The 14,174-nt window shown below is 46.5% G+C and overlaps 1 protein-coding gene and 1 pseudogene across 1 annotated transcript in view; one reads left to right on the forward strand and one right to left on the reverse strand.

The window, feature by feature from the left end:
- Positions 1 to 14,174, forward strand: part of FIBCD1 (fibrinogen C domain containing 1) — a 979,992-nt gene that overhangs the window by 590,842 nt on the left and 374,976 nt on the right. The window contains exons 6-7 of the mRNA XM_078646209.1: positions 3,072 to 3,097; positions 8,424 to 8,466. Coding sequence (XP_078502335.1) covers positions 3,072 to 3,097; positions 8,424 to 8,466 — 69 coding nt within the window. The remainder of the gene's footprint in view (positions 1 to 3,071; positions 3,098 to 8,423; positions 8,467 to 14,174) is intronic.
- LOC144752351 (sin3 histone deacetylase corepressor complex component SDS3 pseudogene) lies at positions 3,856 to 4,748 on the reverse strand (annotated as a pseudogene).

Here is a 14,174-nt window from a genome sequence, read left to right on the forward strand (position 1 = left end):
GGAGGAAGGAGGAAGGTCCATGTAACTTGGACAGAACTAGAAGAGAAGATAAAATAAAGTAGGAAAGGAAAGGGGACAAAGAAAAGGTATAGGTGGATTTAGGATGACGACCCAGATAAAGGCTGGGTGGAGAGTTGTGAGGTGAAGAATTGGGTATGGAAGGGCGATGTTGATGCAAGAGGCACAGAAACAGCAAGAGACAGCGAGAGGCTGAGTGGAAGATGAGAGGTAAAGGGAAGAGCATTGAGGGGAAGATGATGCCAGAGTGGAGGAATCAGAGAGAGAAGCCAAGAAGCCTGGGGAGAGTTGCCCGGTGAAGAGATCATGCAGGAGTGAAGTGAATAGAAGAGATTCTGATCTTGCAAGCGTTGCTGATAGGCTGAGCAGGAGATGAGGGGACAAGTAGCGCATGGAGGCAGCGGTGGTTGTAAGCGGGTAGAATCAGAAACAAGATGCTGTAAAAGACATAAAGATATCTTTAAACCAGTGAGCCCTAGTGAGACTTCTGCCAAAGTTTGCAACTCCAAAACTATTTGTTTCACATGTAAAAAAGTTTTTAAGTTGTCTTCGTTTTGAGATGCACGAGTCACCCTTCACCAAGGGCTGTGATATTAAACCTTCCTCGGTGTGTCTGCTGAATTTCAGCCTCTCTGTGTATTCCATGACTCCTCTTGACTTTCTATTAAATCTCACTCCCAGTGGATCCCAGTGGAAACCTTTCCTGCACATGCCCTGACCAGGGATCCTGAGATCAGAGCTCCAGCCCTGACCTCCCTTTGCAATATACAGCTTCCCTCGCCATCAATGTCAAAAGCTAAAAAAGTTGTGTTTGTTCCTCTTTTTATTTTTGCTGCCTTTTCTCGACAGTGTCACAGTATTTTTATGTAATAGGAGAAAGGCAGAGGTACCTTTGTTGTGAGATCTTTACTTTAGGTCACAGGAAGAAGGTGGTTCATTGGCAGCATCTGTGGTGGATATGGTTGTTTACAATTGCATTTGGAGAGAGGTATTCCTTTTAGAAACTTGTCTCTCTAAAGGTGGCGACGGTGAGCAGTCAAAGCTCACTCCAGGAGGTGATAAAGGTATTGGAACTCAAATATAGTTCGTCGTATCACTCGCACATGCTTAGCACCTTCACCAGCCAGCCTCGCTAAGGGGCATATTATCAACAGCCAGCAAAGATTTTATATCGCTGGAAATTATCGCCATGTTAGCGCTGTATCAACAACGCATAGCGCAAAGGCAATAATTATTCCAGTGATAGCGGTGTTTTCCATGCAACATCGCTGGTTTCCCAGCGATGTTCCATGGAAAACGGCATATCCGTGATGATAGGGCCTGTGGTCTTAGCCACACAATCCACCCCCCATGTTGGGTATGCCTTACTCCGGAATGTAACAGGCGTTAAATTCCTGCGTTAAGGCATACTTAATGCGATTTAAAATATCACTACCCTTCCTTGATAATATCGCGAAGCAGCCTTCGCGATATTTTCCTTGGTTGGTTTCACAGCCACGCCTACTTTGCATCTCATTAGCGATGCAAAGTTAGGCGTGCTGGAAACAGGGGCTAAGTCAGCAAAACACGTGCTAGCGTGTGCTTGTTGATTAAGCGATAAAGTTATCGCCACTTTGCTCCCGAAAACGTACGTTAAAGCGGTGATAAGTTTATCGCCTGGCCTTAATATGCCCCTATGTCTTTTAAAAGGGACTCATTCAGAGGAAGAATGAAAGTTATAGTCCCCCAATACCCAACAATTATCTTACGATATTTCTGTGTGCACAAAGGGTCCTGTAAAGTGATAACGGACAGTAGTCCTGACTGCAAGGGGCAAGAGCTGCTAGGCCCTGGGAAGGGGCTTGACTGAGATAGGGAAGGTGGAGAATCCACAGTTGACTGACGGGCTGGGATTTTTTTTTTATTACTTTGGATAAACTGGGCTCCTTGCTTGGGTTGTTTCGGCTGCGGGTGCACAACCCGAAAGGCTGCTACAACCTCGGGGTTGGTGTGCACAGAGCCAGTCGGTTCATCGTCATGTGCAGAATGACAACGGGGCAACCTGGGCGAGCCCAGTATGATGTGTGCCCCCTCCCACGACAATAATCCCAAACCTCATGCATTGATTCTGACTTGAACTTGTACTGGTTCACCACTTTCAAATAATGTTTATATACGGTGCAAGAGGGGTCTGAAAACATCTCCCGCTGCTTAAAATGGATACAAACATTTACACAATGAAAAAATGACTATACACTTTGAAGGTGGCAAACCATTCATTCCTGGCATGTGCCAGATCACAACTAAGGCTCACTGTTTTCTGTTTTGAAGGTTTTTACAGATAAATTGCGACAAAAAATAATGGGTTTTCTGCCTGCATTTATTTTTTAAAGTGGATAAATACAGAATATTGTGCTTCTTTTAAGTGACTCTCCGTGCTGTCTTGCATGAATTATAGGCCAGCAGCTGAGCAGATGGGCAGCATGGGAAATAAAAAACAGGATGAAATTTCTTTAAATAATAGCATATGTCAACATACATTTATGGTGTAATGCTAGTATTTACCAGTGGATGTACTGTTATGTGATACTTGGCAGCTTAAATAGCTAAAACATGACAGACATCAAAGTATGAATGCGCATCTATCAGTTAAATAGATGTGAAAATGTTTTACAACTTCATTAGCATGCAAAACACAAAATAAATATGGATAAATACAGATAAAAAGACCCAGAAATAAATATGGATAAATACAGACGGAAATGGCTAAAAAATAAATACCATAAAAGCGGGAGCGCTAATCATAACATGCTTCCTTGTGATGGCAAAACGCCAGTTGCTGTATTTGCATCCCTGGCCTCGGTTACAGCTTTCACATACACCTCACAAGGGGTCCACCTTGTACATGTCTGATACGCTCTCATTTGAACCTCGAGATGCAAATAAGTGCTTTGCTCTGCTGCCCTGGAGACCAACCTGAAATAAGGAAGCATCCCTGGCGGGCGGACATACCCTACAGCATAGATTGAAGAGTTGTGTTGATAAACAAAAGGCTTCTGGCATGCTTGGAGCAGCCTAGCGCAGGTAACACCGGTTCACTGTGCTCTGGTGCAGCCACTTTGTAAGCCGGTGGTCATGATGCTGTCCCTTGAAGGACTTTTGGGCCATATGTAGGTAGCCCAATTGCGATTGCAAATGCAGAAATTCACAGAATTTCTGCATTTACGATCACAATTTGGGCAGTGTGCTATGTAGCACACAAACATCCACATGCAAAATAAGGAATCGCAAAATTTGCGATTCCTTATTTTGCGAATGCATTTAAGGAATCCCAAATTGCGATTCCTTAAATGCAATGTAGGAAGCACCCAAGTTGTGCGAATTTATGCTTAAGAAAGCGCAAATTACCACCAACTTCAGGTTAGTGGTAATTTGCGATTTCTGTGAAAAATGCACTTTTTTGCATTTTTCAAAGTTCCATGTGGCACACATCCATGCCCTTAGCACATGTATGTGAGCCACATGTGCACACATGTTAATTTCAGGGGTGCAAAAGGGTGTCCTATTGAAACCCTTGCAACCTTCAAATTGCATTCTCAATTTGTGATTCTCTAATTGAGAATCGCAAATTGAGAATGTCTTCCCATTCATTCCTATGGGCCTTCTAGCCCATAGGAATGAATTGGAAGGTATTCCTTATTTGCGAATCTCAATTTGCGATTCGCAAATAAGGAATAGGTGAGTTTCGCAAAATATTTCGATAATCCTACCTACATTGCGTTTTGTGATTCTCTAATTGCGATTCCCTAAAAATCGCAATTTGAGAATCGCAAAACATGTATTACCTACATATGGCCCTTAGTCCTTCAAGAAGGCTCCTGGCTGGACAGAAGGTCTGGCTACAGATCTCCGGCAGATCCCCCGCTGGAGCTGCCCTAGATAGATTCCCATCTTGGGACTATCACTGGTTTCCTGGACCCATATTCGGTTTGTGTCGAGTGAACTGATCAAACGACTAATCTTCGTTTTCCTTTGACTCCAGGTGAATTGCTGGGCTTTGGCGGTTCCATCTTTTATCATAGTAGAGTTTTCTCTCCTCTATTCCAGCTTCATAGCGCTGTACCGGTGGCACGGCCGGGTGCATGGGGAAGGAGACGCTGGTCTTTTCAGGGACTTGACCCGTTGATAGCTCATAGAAATGACACCGAAGTGATAAAGAAGGCAGACTCCTTCTTTGATGTCCAGAGGTCTTCCATTGCTTGCTCATCTCTGAGATGGTCCTTTCACTGGGCAGCATCTTGCCTCCTCCTCTTCAGGTCTGTCTTAGGGACAGGATCCTTTGGCCTCCTCTGAAGCTTCAGCGTCATCATAGGTTTCACTTCCACTGAGCCTCCACTCAGCTCCAGAGTGACTGCCTCATGTTCAGTCATCTTCTTGGCTTCTAACTCTTCAATAAAAGTTTCTTTCAGCTCAATTTCCTTATCTTCAAACTCTTCCAAGGCAGCCTTCTTCTCTCTGATGTAGCTCCTTTCCACTTGCTCTGTTCCCATGTGCAGGAAGGGCTCTGCATTACTTGTCTTTTCTTTGTATTGCTGTTCCAGTTTTCTTTTTTTTTTGGTCCTCCGGCAACGACCCCCCTGGAATTGTTGAAGCCGCCTCTTGAAAGATGTGAGCTTGTCCTGGTCCACCTGCTCCATCATTTCCATGAGGTCCACCTCATCCTTTTCCAAGTCAGTCTCACTTGCATCCATTGCATCTTTTACTCTTCCTCGTCCCATACCTTCCTACCCAAACCACTCCTCATGGAGGGTCTCCGCGTTGCCAGGCTACCTGCCAGGCATGCTGGGGTGGCACGGGCATCGAAATAAATGGAGTGACCCACCGGTAGCCTCCATAGAAAAGAATCACAGAGTGGCATTGATGGATGGGAACATGGCTACTTTTCAGGAGCACAGACAGAATTGGCCTCCAGTGGAACGGGAGGAGACGCAGGGGGTATGTACAGAAGGGTGCTGAGGGACGGGGGGACGCCGAGGCGTGAGGGACCATTCCATAGAGTACATCACTGCACATGGACTGATCTGCCAAACATGGAGCCCACGCGAGGAGGGAGCCAGGAGCCTCACATCCAACCTGGGCTTCTATTGGAATTCTATAACGCATATTAGCAAGCCCATTATCGCCGGTTTAGCGGCAGGAAACTGCCGCTAAAACTGCGATCATTTTAACGAGGTTGTTGCTAATATGCCCCTGTGTTCGGTCAGGTACCTGCAGAGTGGATGGAGTGACTTGTGAAGTGAATGATGGAAACTGACTTGTATTCGGTCATCTCCTTAACCAAGATCCAATGGATTTTCCTGAGTGCAGACACTCTTTGGTTATTTCTTCTTAAGCTAAATATGGGTCGAGCAGCAGGGTTCTGTTCCCTTTACAATTTGCCAAGTGTCTTCTCAGATAAGGGCATGTGACTCAAAATGTTTTAAAATGTAAATCTCTGGGAATATCTCAGCTTTCCTTTGCAAGTCAAGCACCAGCCCCCCCAATATACCTAATCCGGGCTCCTACATTTAATTTCCATATAGGGGTAAACTGCACATAGTCCCCTGTCGTAAGTCCCTCTTGCTTTTTTTTTGCTTTAATATACTTCCTGTCCTTTAGTCGCTGGCTCTTCAACCACTAGCTGCAGCTCCCCCCCCCCAGCACATTGGGACCCTCGCGGGTATGTAGCGCGCTCTACAAATGCGCTGATTGATTGATTGATTGATTAGTGGCTGCTTCAGAGTGACTTTTAGCAGTATTTTTTCTTCGGCCTCAAACTGTTGTCCCTTTTTCAGCAACCTCTTCTGTATATCTCTGTCAGTTCAATGCTTTGAGCTCTTAAAATGGTGTTTGAGAGTACCTGCTGTGTTTAGGTGTTGCTGTGCAGGTGTGATCTGGCCCTTGGTGTTTTTGTCTGTAAATATATTAGCACCCCACCTGTGCGTGACATTTGTAAAACCTCCTCTTTCTATCCTTTGCAATTTGTGCTTTTTGTTGCTTGCTGCAGCCCTTGCAGGTCACTAACCCGATCTAGCATATACTATACGTACACACCAACCCTCCCAATTCAGACGGGGGACTACGGATTTCAAGGCTAGTCTCCCGACTCCCGATTCCTGCATGCAGAAACTCAGGGGCATATTATCAACAACTAGCGATATTTATCGCTAAGTAAGCTTAGCGAAAAAAATTTTATCGCCAAGCATCGCCAGATTTTATCGCAGAGATATTGTGCTATTAGCAATGTTTATCTCAAATGCGATAACTTTTCCTGCGCTAGCGGCGAAATGCGTGAATATCGCTGGTAATCCAGCGATATTCACGCATTATCACCAATGGGGACTTAGCCAGAATATCTACCTCCCATTGGATATAATGCTAAAAACTGGTCTGAGCAGGCGTTAGGTTTTGGAGATATTCCAATCGCTACGTCTGCGTTGATAATAGGCGATAGCGATGTTAGCGACTGCTTTCAGTCGCTAACAGGTTGGGTACGCCCACTTTGCATGTCATTAGCGATAAATATCGCTGACATGCAAAGCGGGCCCCAAACCGCTTGCTATCGCCTACAAGCTGCCGCTAACTGCTGTTACCGACAGCTTGCTAATAGGGCGATAGAATTATTGCCGCTTAGCGTCCGAAAAAGGCAGGTAAAGCAGCGATAATCTCTTATCGCCCGCCTTGATTATATGCCCCGCGATTACTCTGCGGGTTTCAGACTGCAGGGACCGGTCTGTGTGACTCGGACTATGCACTGCCAGAAACCTACTCCCGCAGGCCAGTGCACAACATTTTTATCGCACTTCCTCTGCCTGCCATAGCGATTTCTCTGCGCTCCTGACAGGTAAGGGAAAAACGCACATTTACATTTCTGATAATCAGAAATGCAAATATACGTTTGCATTTTGCGAATGTGCAGTTGCACACTTGCAAGTCCAATGCATGCCAATAGACCCGATGCAGGCCGCGACAGAAGTTAATGGGAGAAATGCATTCTCCCGATTATTTAAAAAAAAATCTCCCACTTTCCTTTCCTAAAATGTTGGCATGTATGCATCTATCCTTTTGTGTTGGTCACCCATGCCTGCTGGACACAAAGGGCCAGATGTAGGAAGCCTAATACCGGTCGGTAACGGGCGAAATTACCGCATTTCGGCTGTTACCGACCGGCTTTTCAGATGTAGGGGCCTAATTTAAGAATTCGGTAATTTACCGAATCTGTAATTTAAGGAATCGGTAAATTACCGAATTCTTCAATACCGATTCGGTAAATTACCGAATCCTTAATGTAGGGAGCACTCAAATGAGTGTTTTTCCCATTTTAGGATTTGTTATTTACCACCAACTACAAGTTGGTGGTAAATATTGAAAACCCCAAAAAGAAGCAATTTTTTGCAAATTATTACAGTGCCATCTGGCAGACAATCATGCCCTTAGGGCATGTATGTGTGCCACATGTGCACCCATACACAATTCAGGGGTGCAACAGGGTGTCAAAGTGACACCCTGCCACCCTTCAATGTGTTCCCCCTTTTACCGAATCGGTATTTACCGATTCGGTAATTCCCATTCATTCCTATGGGCCTGAAGGCCCATAGGAATGAATGGGAATTACCGAATCGTAAATACCGATTCGGTATTTACAGAATCTTTCCGATTCGGTAATACCCATTTACCGATTCTAAAATACCGAATTGGTAAAATTCGGTATTTTAAAATCGATAAATCAGGATTACCTACATCTGGCTCCAAATGCCTTACCTTGAACTTCACTGTGGTAAAGGGCGGGACTTGACGTCCCTCTGAACAGCTCTGGGATAATCTGTCTTGGAATTGTGATCATCCCCTAATCAGGAAACAATTAGTGAACATCAGAGTAATCATCTTACTTTTGTAGAGTTCTAGACTGAGCTATCAATGTAAAGTACTTCCACTTAATACAGCTATATAATAATGTACTTATTTTATTTGGGTTAATAGTTATATTTTTATCCATTCAATACATAGCCACACTAGATAAGTAGCTTCTTGCACAGCTGCTTCAACAGTGCCAGAAAATGAATGGTCGGTTGATGTTACTTCCTGTGATGTCACTTCCTGTGATGTTACATCTTAGAAGGGTCTCTCGTGTTGCTATTCTGCCCGGGCCCCACAAACCCTAAAACTGGCTCTGAGGTGCACCTCAACCTTAGCTGCAAAAATAACTGCCTGCATGTCCAGTTTGTTTCCCTGGTTCCCCAGCCCTGAGTAGCAGCATTGTCATTTCACCAAAAGAGTAGGTGCAGGGGAAGGGCATTGCATGACCTTTGACCCTGGTGCAAACCGTTGTATTTATATTTTGATATGGTTATTTTTTTTAAACTCCAGGCTGCAGCAAGGTAAAGAAGACCCCAGTGTCTGGCAAAGGGCTTGCTGTTTGGCTACAGAGGGGTGTTTTGGACACATGTCCAACCAAGGGATCTACAGGATGACGCTGCCCCAGCCGCTCTAGCTTCACGGTTGTGTTCGGGGCTAGCTGGTGGCTTTCAGAGGCCAGTCATTTTAAAAGGATTGGTCATTGGTGGACTTTTAACTCCCTTTTAGAGGCTTCTTGCAAGGGGCATCCCCCGAGCTAGGGCCCCTTTTGAAGTGGGCATGTCATCTCTAGGGGCTGAGGGTGAAATGGACCTCAGAGGGCTCTACTTCAGGGCCCCGTGAGGACACAGGTTGGATATGTGACGTTACAACGCACACCATTACATTGCATACCGTTGCAACGCAAACCTTTACTCTGACTTTCTGTCGGGGGGGGGCACTGGAAGTTGGGATTGATTAATTTTCTATTCCAACTCCAGTGTGTGCAACAGAAGGGAATGTGTTGGAGTTAAATCCAACCCCTTCTACCCACCTTTTGCTTTGCAACGACATGCAGGGCCGGACTGGCTACCGGGCAGTTTGGAACGCTGCTGAGCTGGGGGTGATTTCGTTCATGGAGGCCTGTGTGTGCTAAACGAAATTCGTTTTGCAATAAATATTTTGAGGCACACGCAGGTCTCCATGAACTAAATCAGCCCCCACCGCAGTGAAGTCAGCCCCCAGCTCGGCAGCATTCCAAACTGCCCGGTAGTCAGTCCGGCCCTGACGACATGCGATGTAATGGCATGCGTTGTAATGGTTGCGTTGTGAAGGTTGTTTCACACACCGGTGCTGCAGCCCACAGCCCCAGGTGTCTCCAGACCTTCTCACAGCCCACCATTGGACCCCTGATCTCAGACCCTGCACTCAGTTGGACGGAGGAGGCAGTGGACTGGGGTATAGTAAATGCAGCTCCCCCGGGGGGGCAGAGGGCAGAATTGCCTTAATTGTTCCAGGCGTGACCTCACCAGGCAGTCACTGCTCAAGTCACGCGCAGCTGCACTCTGATGCTCAGTGACGTCACTCCCCCTTAGGACACAGACCCCTTCCTCAACATCTGGCCAGTGGGCAAGTGTCCACGCCATGAACAGGCATTATCAGAAAGTGAATCATTTATTCATTTAAAAGCTCGGTTGGCCTTTTTTCATCAAGAAAAATGGACAGATATGAAAAAATACTGTCTATGTTTATCCTTTGATGGAATATTGGAAGGGCCGTTTCAGAAAGTTTACTTGTGCTTAATTTGTAAGAAATGAAGTGCCGGGGCTCTCATCGGGAGTCCACCCCAGCTTGCACCACACATTGTCCCAGGTTAGATGTGCAAGACATCTAACCTGGGCTTCTATTGGAATTCTATAACCCAGATTAGCAAGCCCATTATCGCCGTTTTAGCGGCAAAAATGGCGATAATTTTAACGAGGTTCTTGCTAATATGCCCCACAATTCGGAGTATTTCAGGCCCTAGAAGCTATAAGAATGGCGTGGGCGGCAGGTATTAGAACATTTTAAGGCATATTGAATTAATAATCACATGTTGTTGTGGTCATCTATAAACTGGCCAGACAGCGCCACTTTGTGGCAGATTGTCATAGGTGCCGGAAACCCCCGGCTCAAATTAGGCTCTAGCATGCCGCTGTTCTATATGTGCTCCATTATTGTTGGGTAAAAATAAAGGTTTGCTCATGTTTGATCTTTTCACCTTCCACAGAACAAAACTTAGGGGGTTATTATCCTATCGGGAAACGGGACCGCCAGCCATAAGGGTGGGGGTCCCGTGGGGGCAATTAGGATGCGCCTGCCACAGTGGCGGGCGCATCCTGCATTCCTGTGGTGGGCAGTGCACTCAGCACCGCCCGCCACAATGCCAGGAAGGCATGTAGTGCACTTCCATGCACAACATGGCAGGCACCACGCGGTGCCTGCCATGCCTGCCATGTTGTCATGGAACTGCTGGGGGGTACCATAGGTACCCCCCATGTGCACCCCCCTGTGTACCTGGGGGCCCGCAACGAGCCCCTGCAGGCCATTCCCGCATGCCTTTCCGTGGCGGCAAAGGCATCTTTCCGTACCCATTATAATATGGATGGCGGTGTCTAGCAGACACCGCCACCATATTAAACCCTTTTCTGCCCGGTCAACTTGTTGACCGGGTGGAAAAGCGGCAGACGGTCTGCCTGTCCGCCACGGTCACCCCGCCATACTAATGTGGCGGGGGAAATGGGTGGCGGGCGGGTAGGATGTAGGGCGGATCGCCACCGCCATGCGGGCGGTGGCGATCCGCCCTACATCCTAAAGGGCCCCTTAGTAATGATAAAGACCATTGTCATTTTTATATTAAATAACAGAAATCTACATTGCACAAGTATATGGATTGGACTAGTGTGCACATATGTAGACCCAAAAGAAATAATTTTCTGTGAGAAGTTGTGTTTTAAGACTTAGACACTGCAGGAGTGCAGGGCTCATGCGCCTGTGCCCTCACCACTGGCATTGTGTGCCCTGCTGTGTCTTATTCTGAACAAGGGCAGGTGAAACGTTTAATACTTCAATGTCATCCTGAGTAATTGATTCTCATAGTTTGGGTTACACATATTTGCATATTTGTGCTCCTGAGGCACCAAACAACTCAAATGTTTATTTTTGATTTCCCTCAAAAAGGACCTCTTAAAGAACAAGCATTTGCAATGCAATAGGTCTCGCAGTTACACAAGTTTAAGCTATTGGCATTGTAAATGACAATGTCTTTTATTTATCTTTTAAAACGAAAATAAAAGGCATTGTTATTTTCAACGTCAATAGCTCAAGACTACTCGGAGCTCTGCAGTGGAAACATTAACTCACCGAGCATTCTCACTGGGTGTGTTATCCCGACGTGGGTTACACACAGAATAATGCAACAGCTGCATTTACCCCTCAGGCATCTTACTGGCATTGGAACTTGTAACCTGTGGGTTAGCTTAAATATCTCTGCTATAGGTGCATGTATCCCCTCCGCTATCTTACTGGAATTGTAATTTGTGACCTACGGGTTAGCTTGAAGACAACTGCAGCACGTGCATTTATCAATTCAGGTATTTTACTGGTATGAAGCTGTAACCTGTGGGTTTGCTTAAGTATCTCTGCTACAGGTGCATTTACCCCATCCGCTATCTTACTGGTATTTGAACCTGCGGCCTGTATCTTAGCTCATCCAGTGCATCGAGCCCTGTAGCTCTTATTATTTCGAAACAGTAATGTTACTGGGGTGGAATCTGCCATTTGCAGGTTATTTACCGCCATGGCGTATTCACTCACAAATCTTCTTTACTCTAACTGGAACCTGTGGCTACATTTTATTCACATAGCTCCGCAACCGGTGCATTAACCCTACAGCTATCGTCATGCTACAACACTTGACTTGTAGGCAACGTACGCTGTGCGCACAGACCAGCATTACTTGAATCAGAACACATGAAACACAAGTTACAAAATAAACAAGTAAAGCAAACGGTCCACTAACCACCTTGGCCACTTTGATGAGATTAGAAAAAATGCGCTGAAATATGCAGAGATCTCAGCCCGCGGTGCATTATCCCACTGTGTTGTTGTCGCATATATGGAACTCTTGCCACAGAGCTTTGCAGTGGACGCACGTTGCACCAAGGCATCTCTCGAACCCAAGAGCAGACTGCCTCTCGGAGGCGCCAAATGGCCCCAATCTGTGGCCAATGGACCGCTCTGTGCAGCCCCGGGCAACCCTTGCGTCGACACCGACTGAAAAAACATACGCATCATGGCTGTGCCGGACCGCCGCGCTGCCCGCGACGACCCGGAAGCGGTTGGGAAGCCGGCCAATGCCAGCGCGGCCCCAACCGGAAGTCCCGCCCCATCGCGCCGAGAGCGAGAGAGAGCTGCCCGAGGAGCCACGAAGGCTCCGCATTGAGTCCCGGTCCCGAGATGGGGGACCGGGTGAAGAGCGGCCGGGCGCATGGGTAAGGCGGGGCTCTCATGTGGTGAGAGAGCCCCGCAAAGCGCTACCGCCACCCGGGAGAAGGAGCCGCCGCCGTGCACCGCCAGAACAGGTAAGTTGAGTGAGAGGAGGGGTGAGTGGGGGTGGGGTGTACGCGTGCGTGTGTGTGTGTCTGTTTGAGTGTGTTTGTGCGTGCGTCTGTCTGTCTGTGTGCGCGTGTGTATGTTTAAGGGGGGTGCGTGTGTATATGCAGTGTGTGGATGCCTTTGTTTGTGCGCATGCGTGAGTGACGACGTGCGCGCTCACGAGGTGCAATCTCCAGCAGGAGACGCTCGTGACAGTTTGCTGTGCTGTCCACATTCCCCGGAATCCCTGCAAAGTGGCGACATAAGTAGTCTCGCTAGACAGCAAAAAGCTTCGCTTTTTGCTTTCGTCTAGGCGAGACCTAAAAACCTTTGCAAAATGGGTAATTGGAGTGTAATAGATCCGGGGTTTGGATTTTCAGCATTCTTTCATTTGAAAAAAAAATTAAAAATGCTTAATTGCATTTCAATTCCTCCGAAAAGAAAATGCTGCAATCAGAGTATTACAAAAAGGTCGTTGACTGAGAAAGTCATGTTTAAATATTATTATTTTTTTATATATATATACGAAGGTGATGGTTCAACAATTATAAAAAATAAAGAAAAATCAAGAAAAGGAAGAAAGTAGGGGTGGGCGGAATTTGCAAAGTTCACTTTTGCAAATTATCGCGAAAATGTCTAAAAATCTCCGCAAACACGCAGAAATATCGCAAAGACGCAGAAGTTTTTTTTCCCCGCCTGTTCGCGAAATTTTCTGCTTGATCGCGGTGAAAAATGTCTCGCCAACTTACCCTTGCGGTCGCCATCTTGTTTTCACTTGTCCCGCCCGCTCGCGATGCTTATTTCCTGTTCGGGGTCTCGAATGACGTGTTCACGATTGCAAACTCACGCGGGGTAGTGCGAGCGGCTACCAACAATCCAACATAGGAAAACTCATCGGCGAACGCAGGGACGCTAGCGCGCGCGCGAGTACGCATTTTTAAAGCGCGAGCAAGAAAAAACTTGTTTCGCAGTTTGTGAAAGTTTTGACATTTTCGCGCTCTCCAAAGAACGTGAAAATGTCAAATTAGCGTAATTTCCGCGAGCAGAACGAAATTTACCGCCGAGGCCTAGAAGAAAGTGGTCGCTTCGGAAGTCTAAACCAGGGTATGCGAGAACAGTTAAATGCTCTCTGTTCTCCCTTGACTTCCCTTTATGCCGGCAAAAAACAGACAACGAAAAATCCCTGCTCTTACGTCTGAGCAGTGTAAGAACATGAAAAAGCGCCCCGAAGTCTCCAGGGACGGCGACGCAGGAACATTGCGAATACAGTCTATCGGGAGGGAGGTTCTTTGCAGTTCTGAGGTGAATGCCAGGTTTTCTGTTTGTTGCCTGGTGTTTGCTTTAAGTGAGCCGGGTCCTGCCGGTGCTCAGCATTGGCAGTTCTAAAAAGCAGGTGTTAATACGGGTCCCTAGCGGGCTCTCCCTCCCCCTCACACTGAAGAAAAACATCTGGACTGCAGCTGTCCCACCGTCACTGCCCTTATGTAACTTCAGAGAGTCTTGTTAGTTCTTTCAGTCTCCTCATTTCAGAACTGAAGCATTTTCCAAATTATTTACAAGGAAGCGGTAGTTGTTGTTTATTCATCTTATGCAACTAACATCCATTGACAAAGCCAATAGACCTGGCTTGTTGTCGGTGTAATGTTACTTGTTGAATTATATATCTGGAT

The sequence above is a fragment of the Lissotriton helveticus genome, chromosome 5_1 (assembly GCF_964261635.1).
Source record: "Lissotriton helveticus chromosome 5_1, aLisHel1.1, whole genome shotgun sequence".
NCBI classification, from domain to species: domain Eukaryota; kingdom Metazoa; phylum Chordata; class Amphibia; order Caudata; family Salamandridae; genus Lissotriton; species Lissotriton helveticus.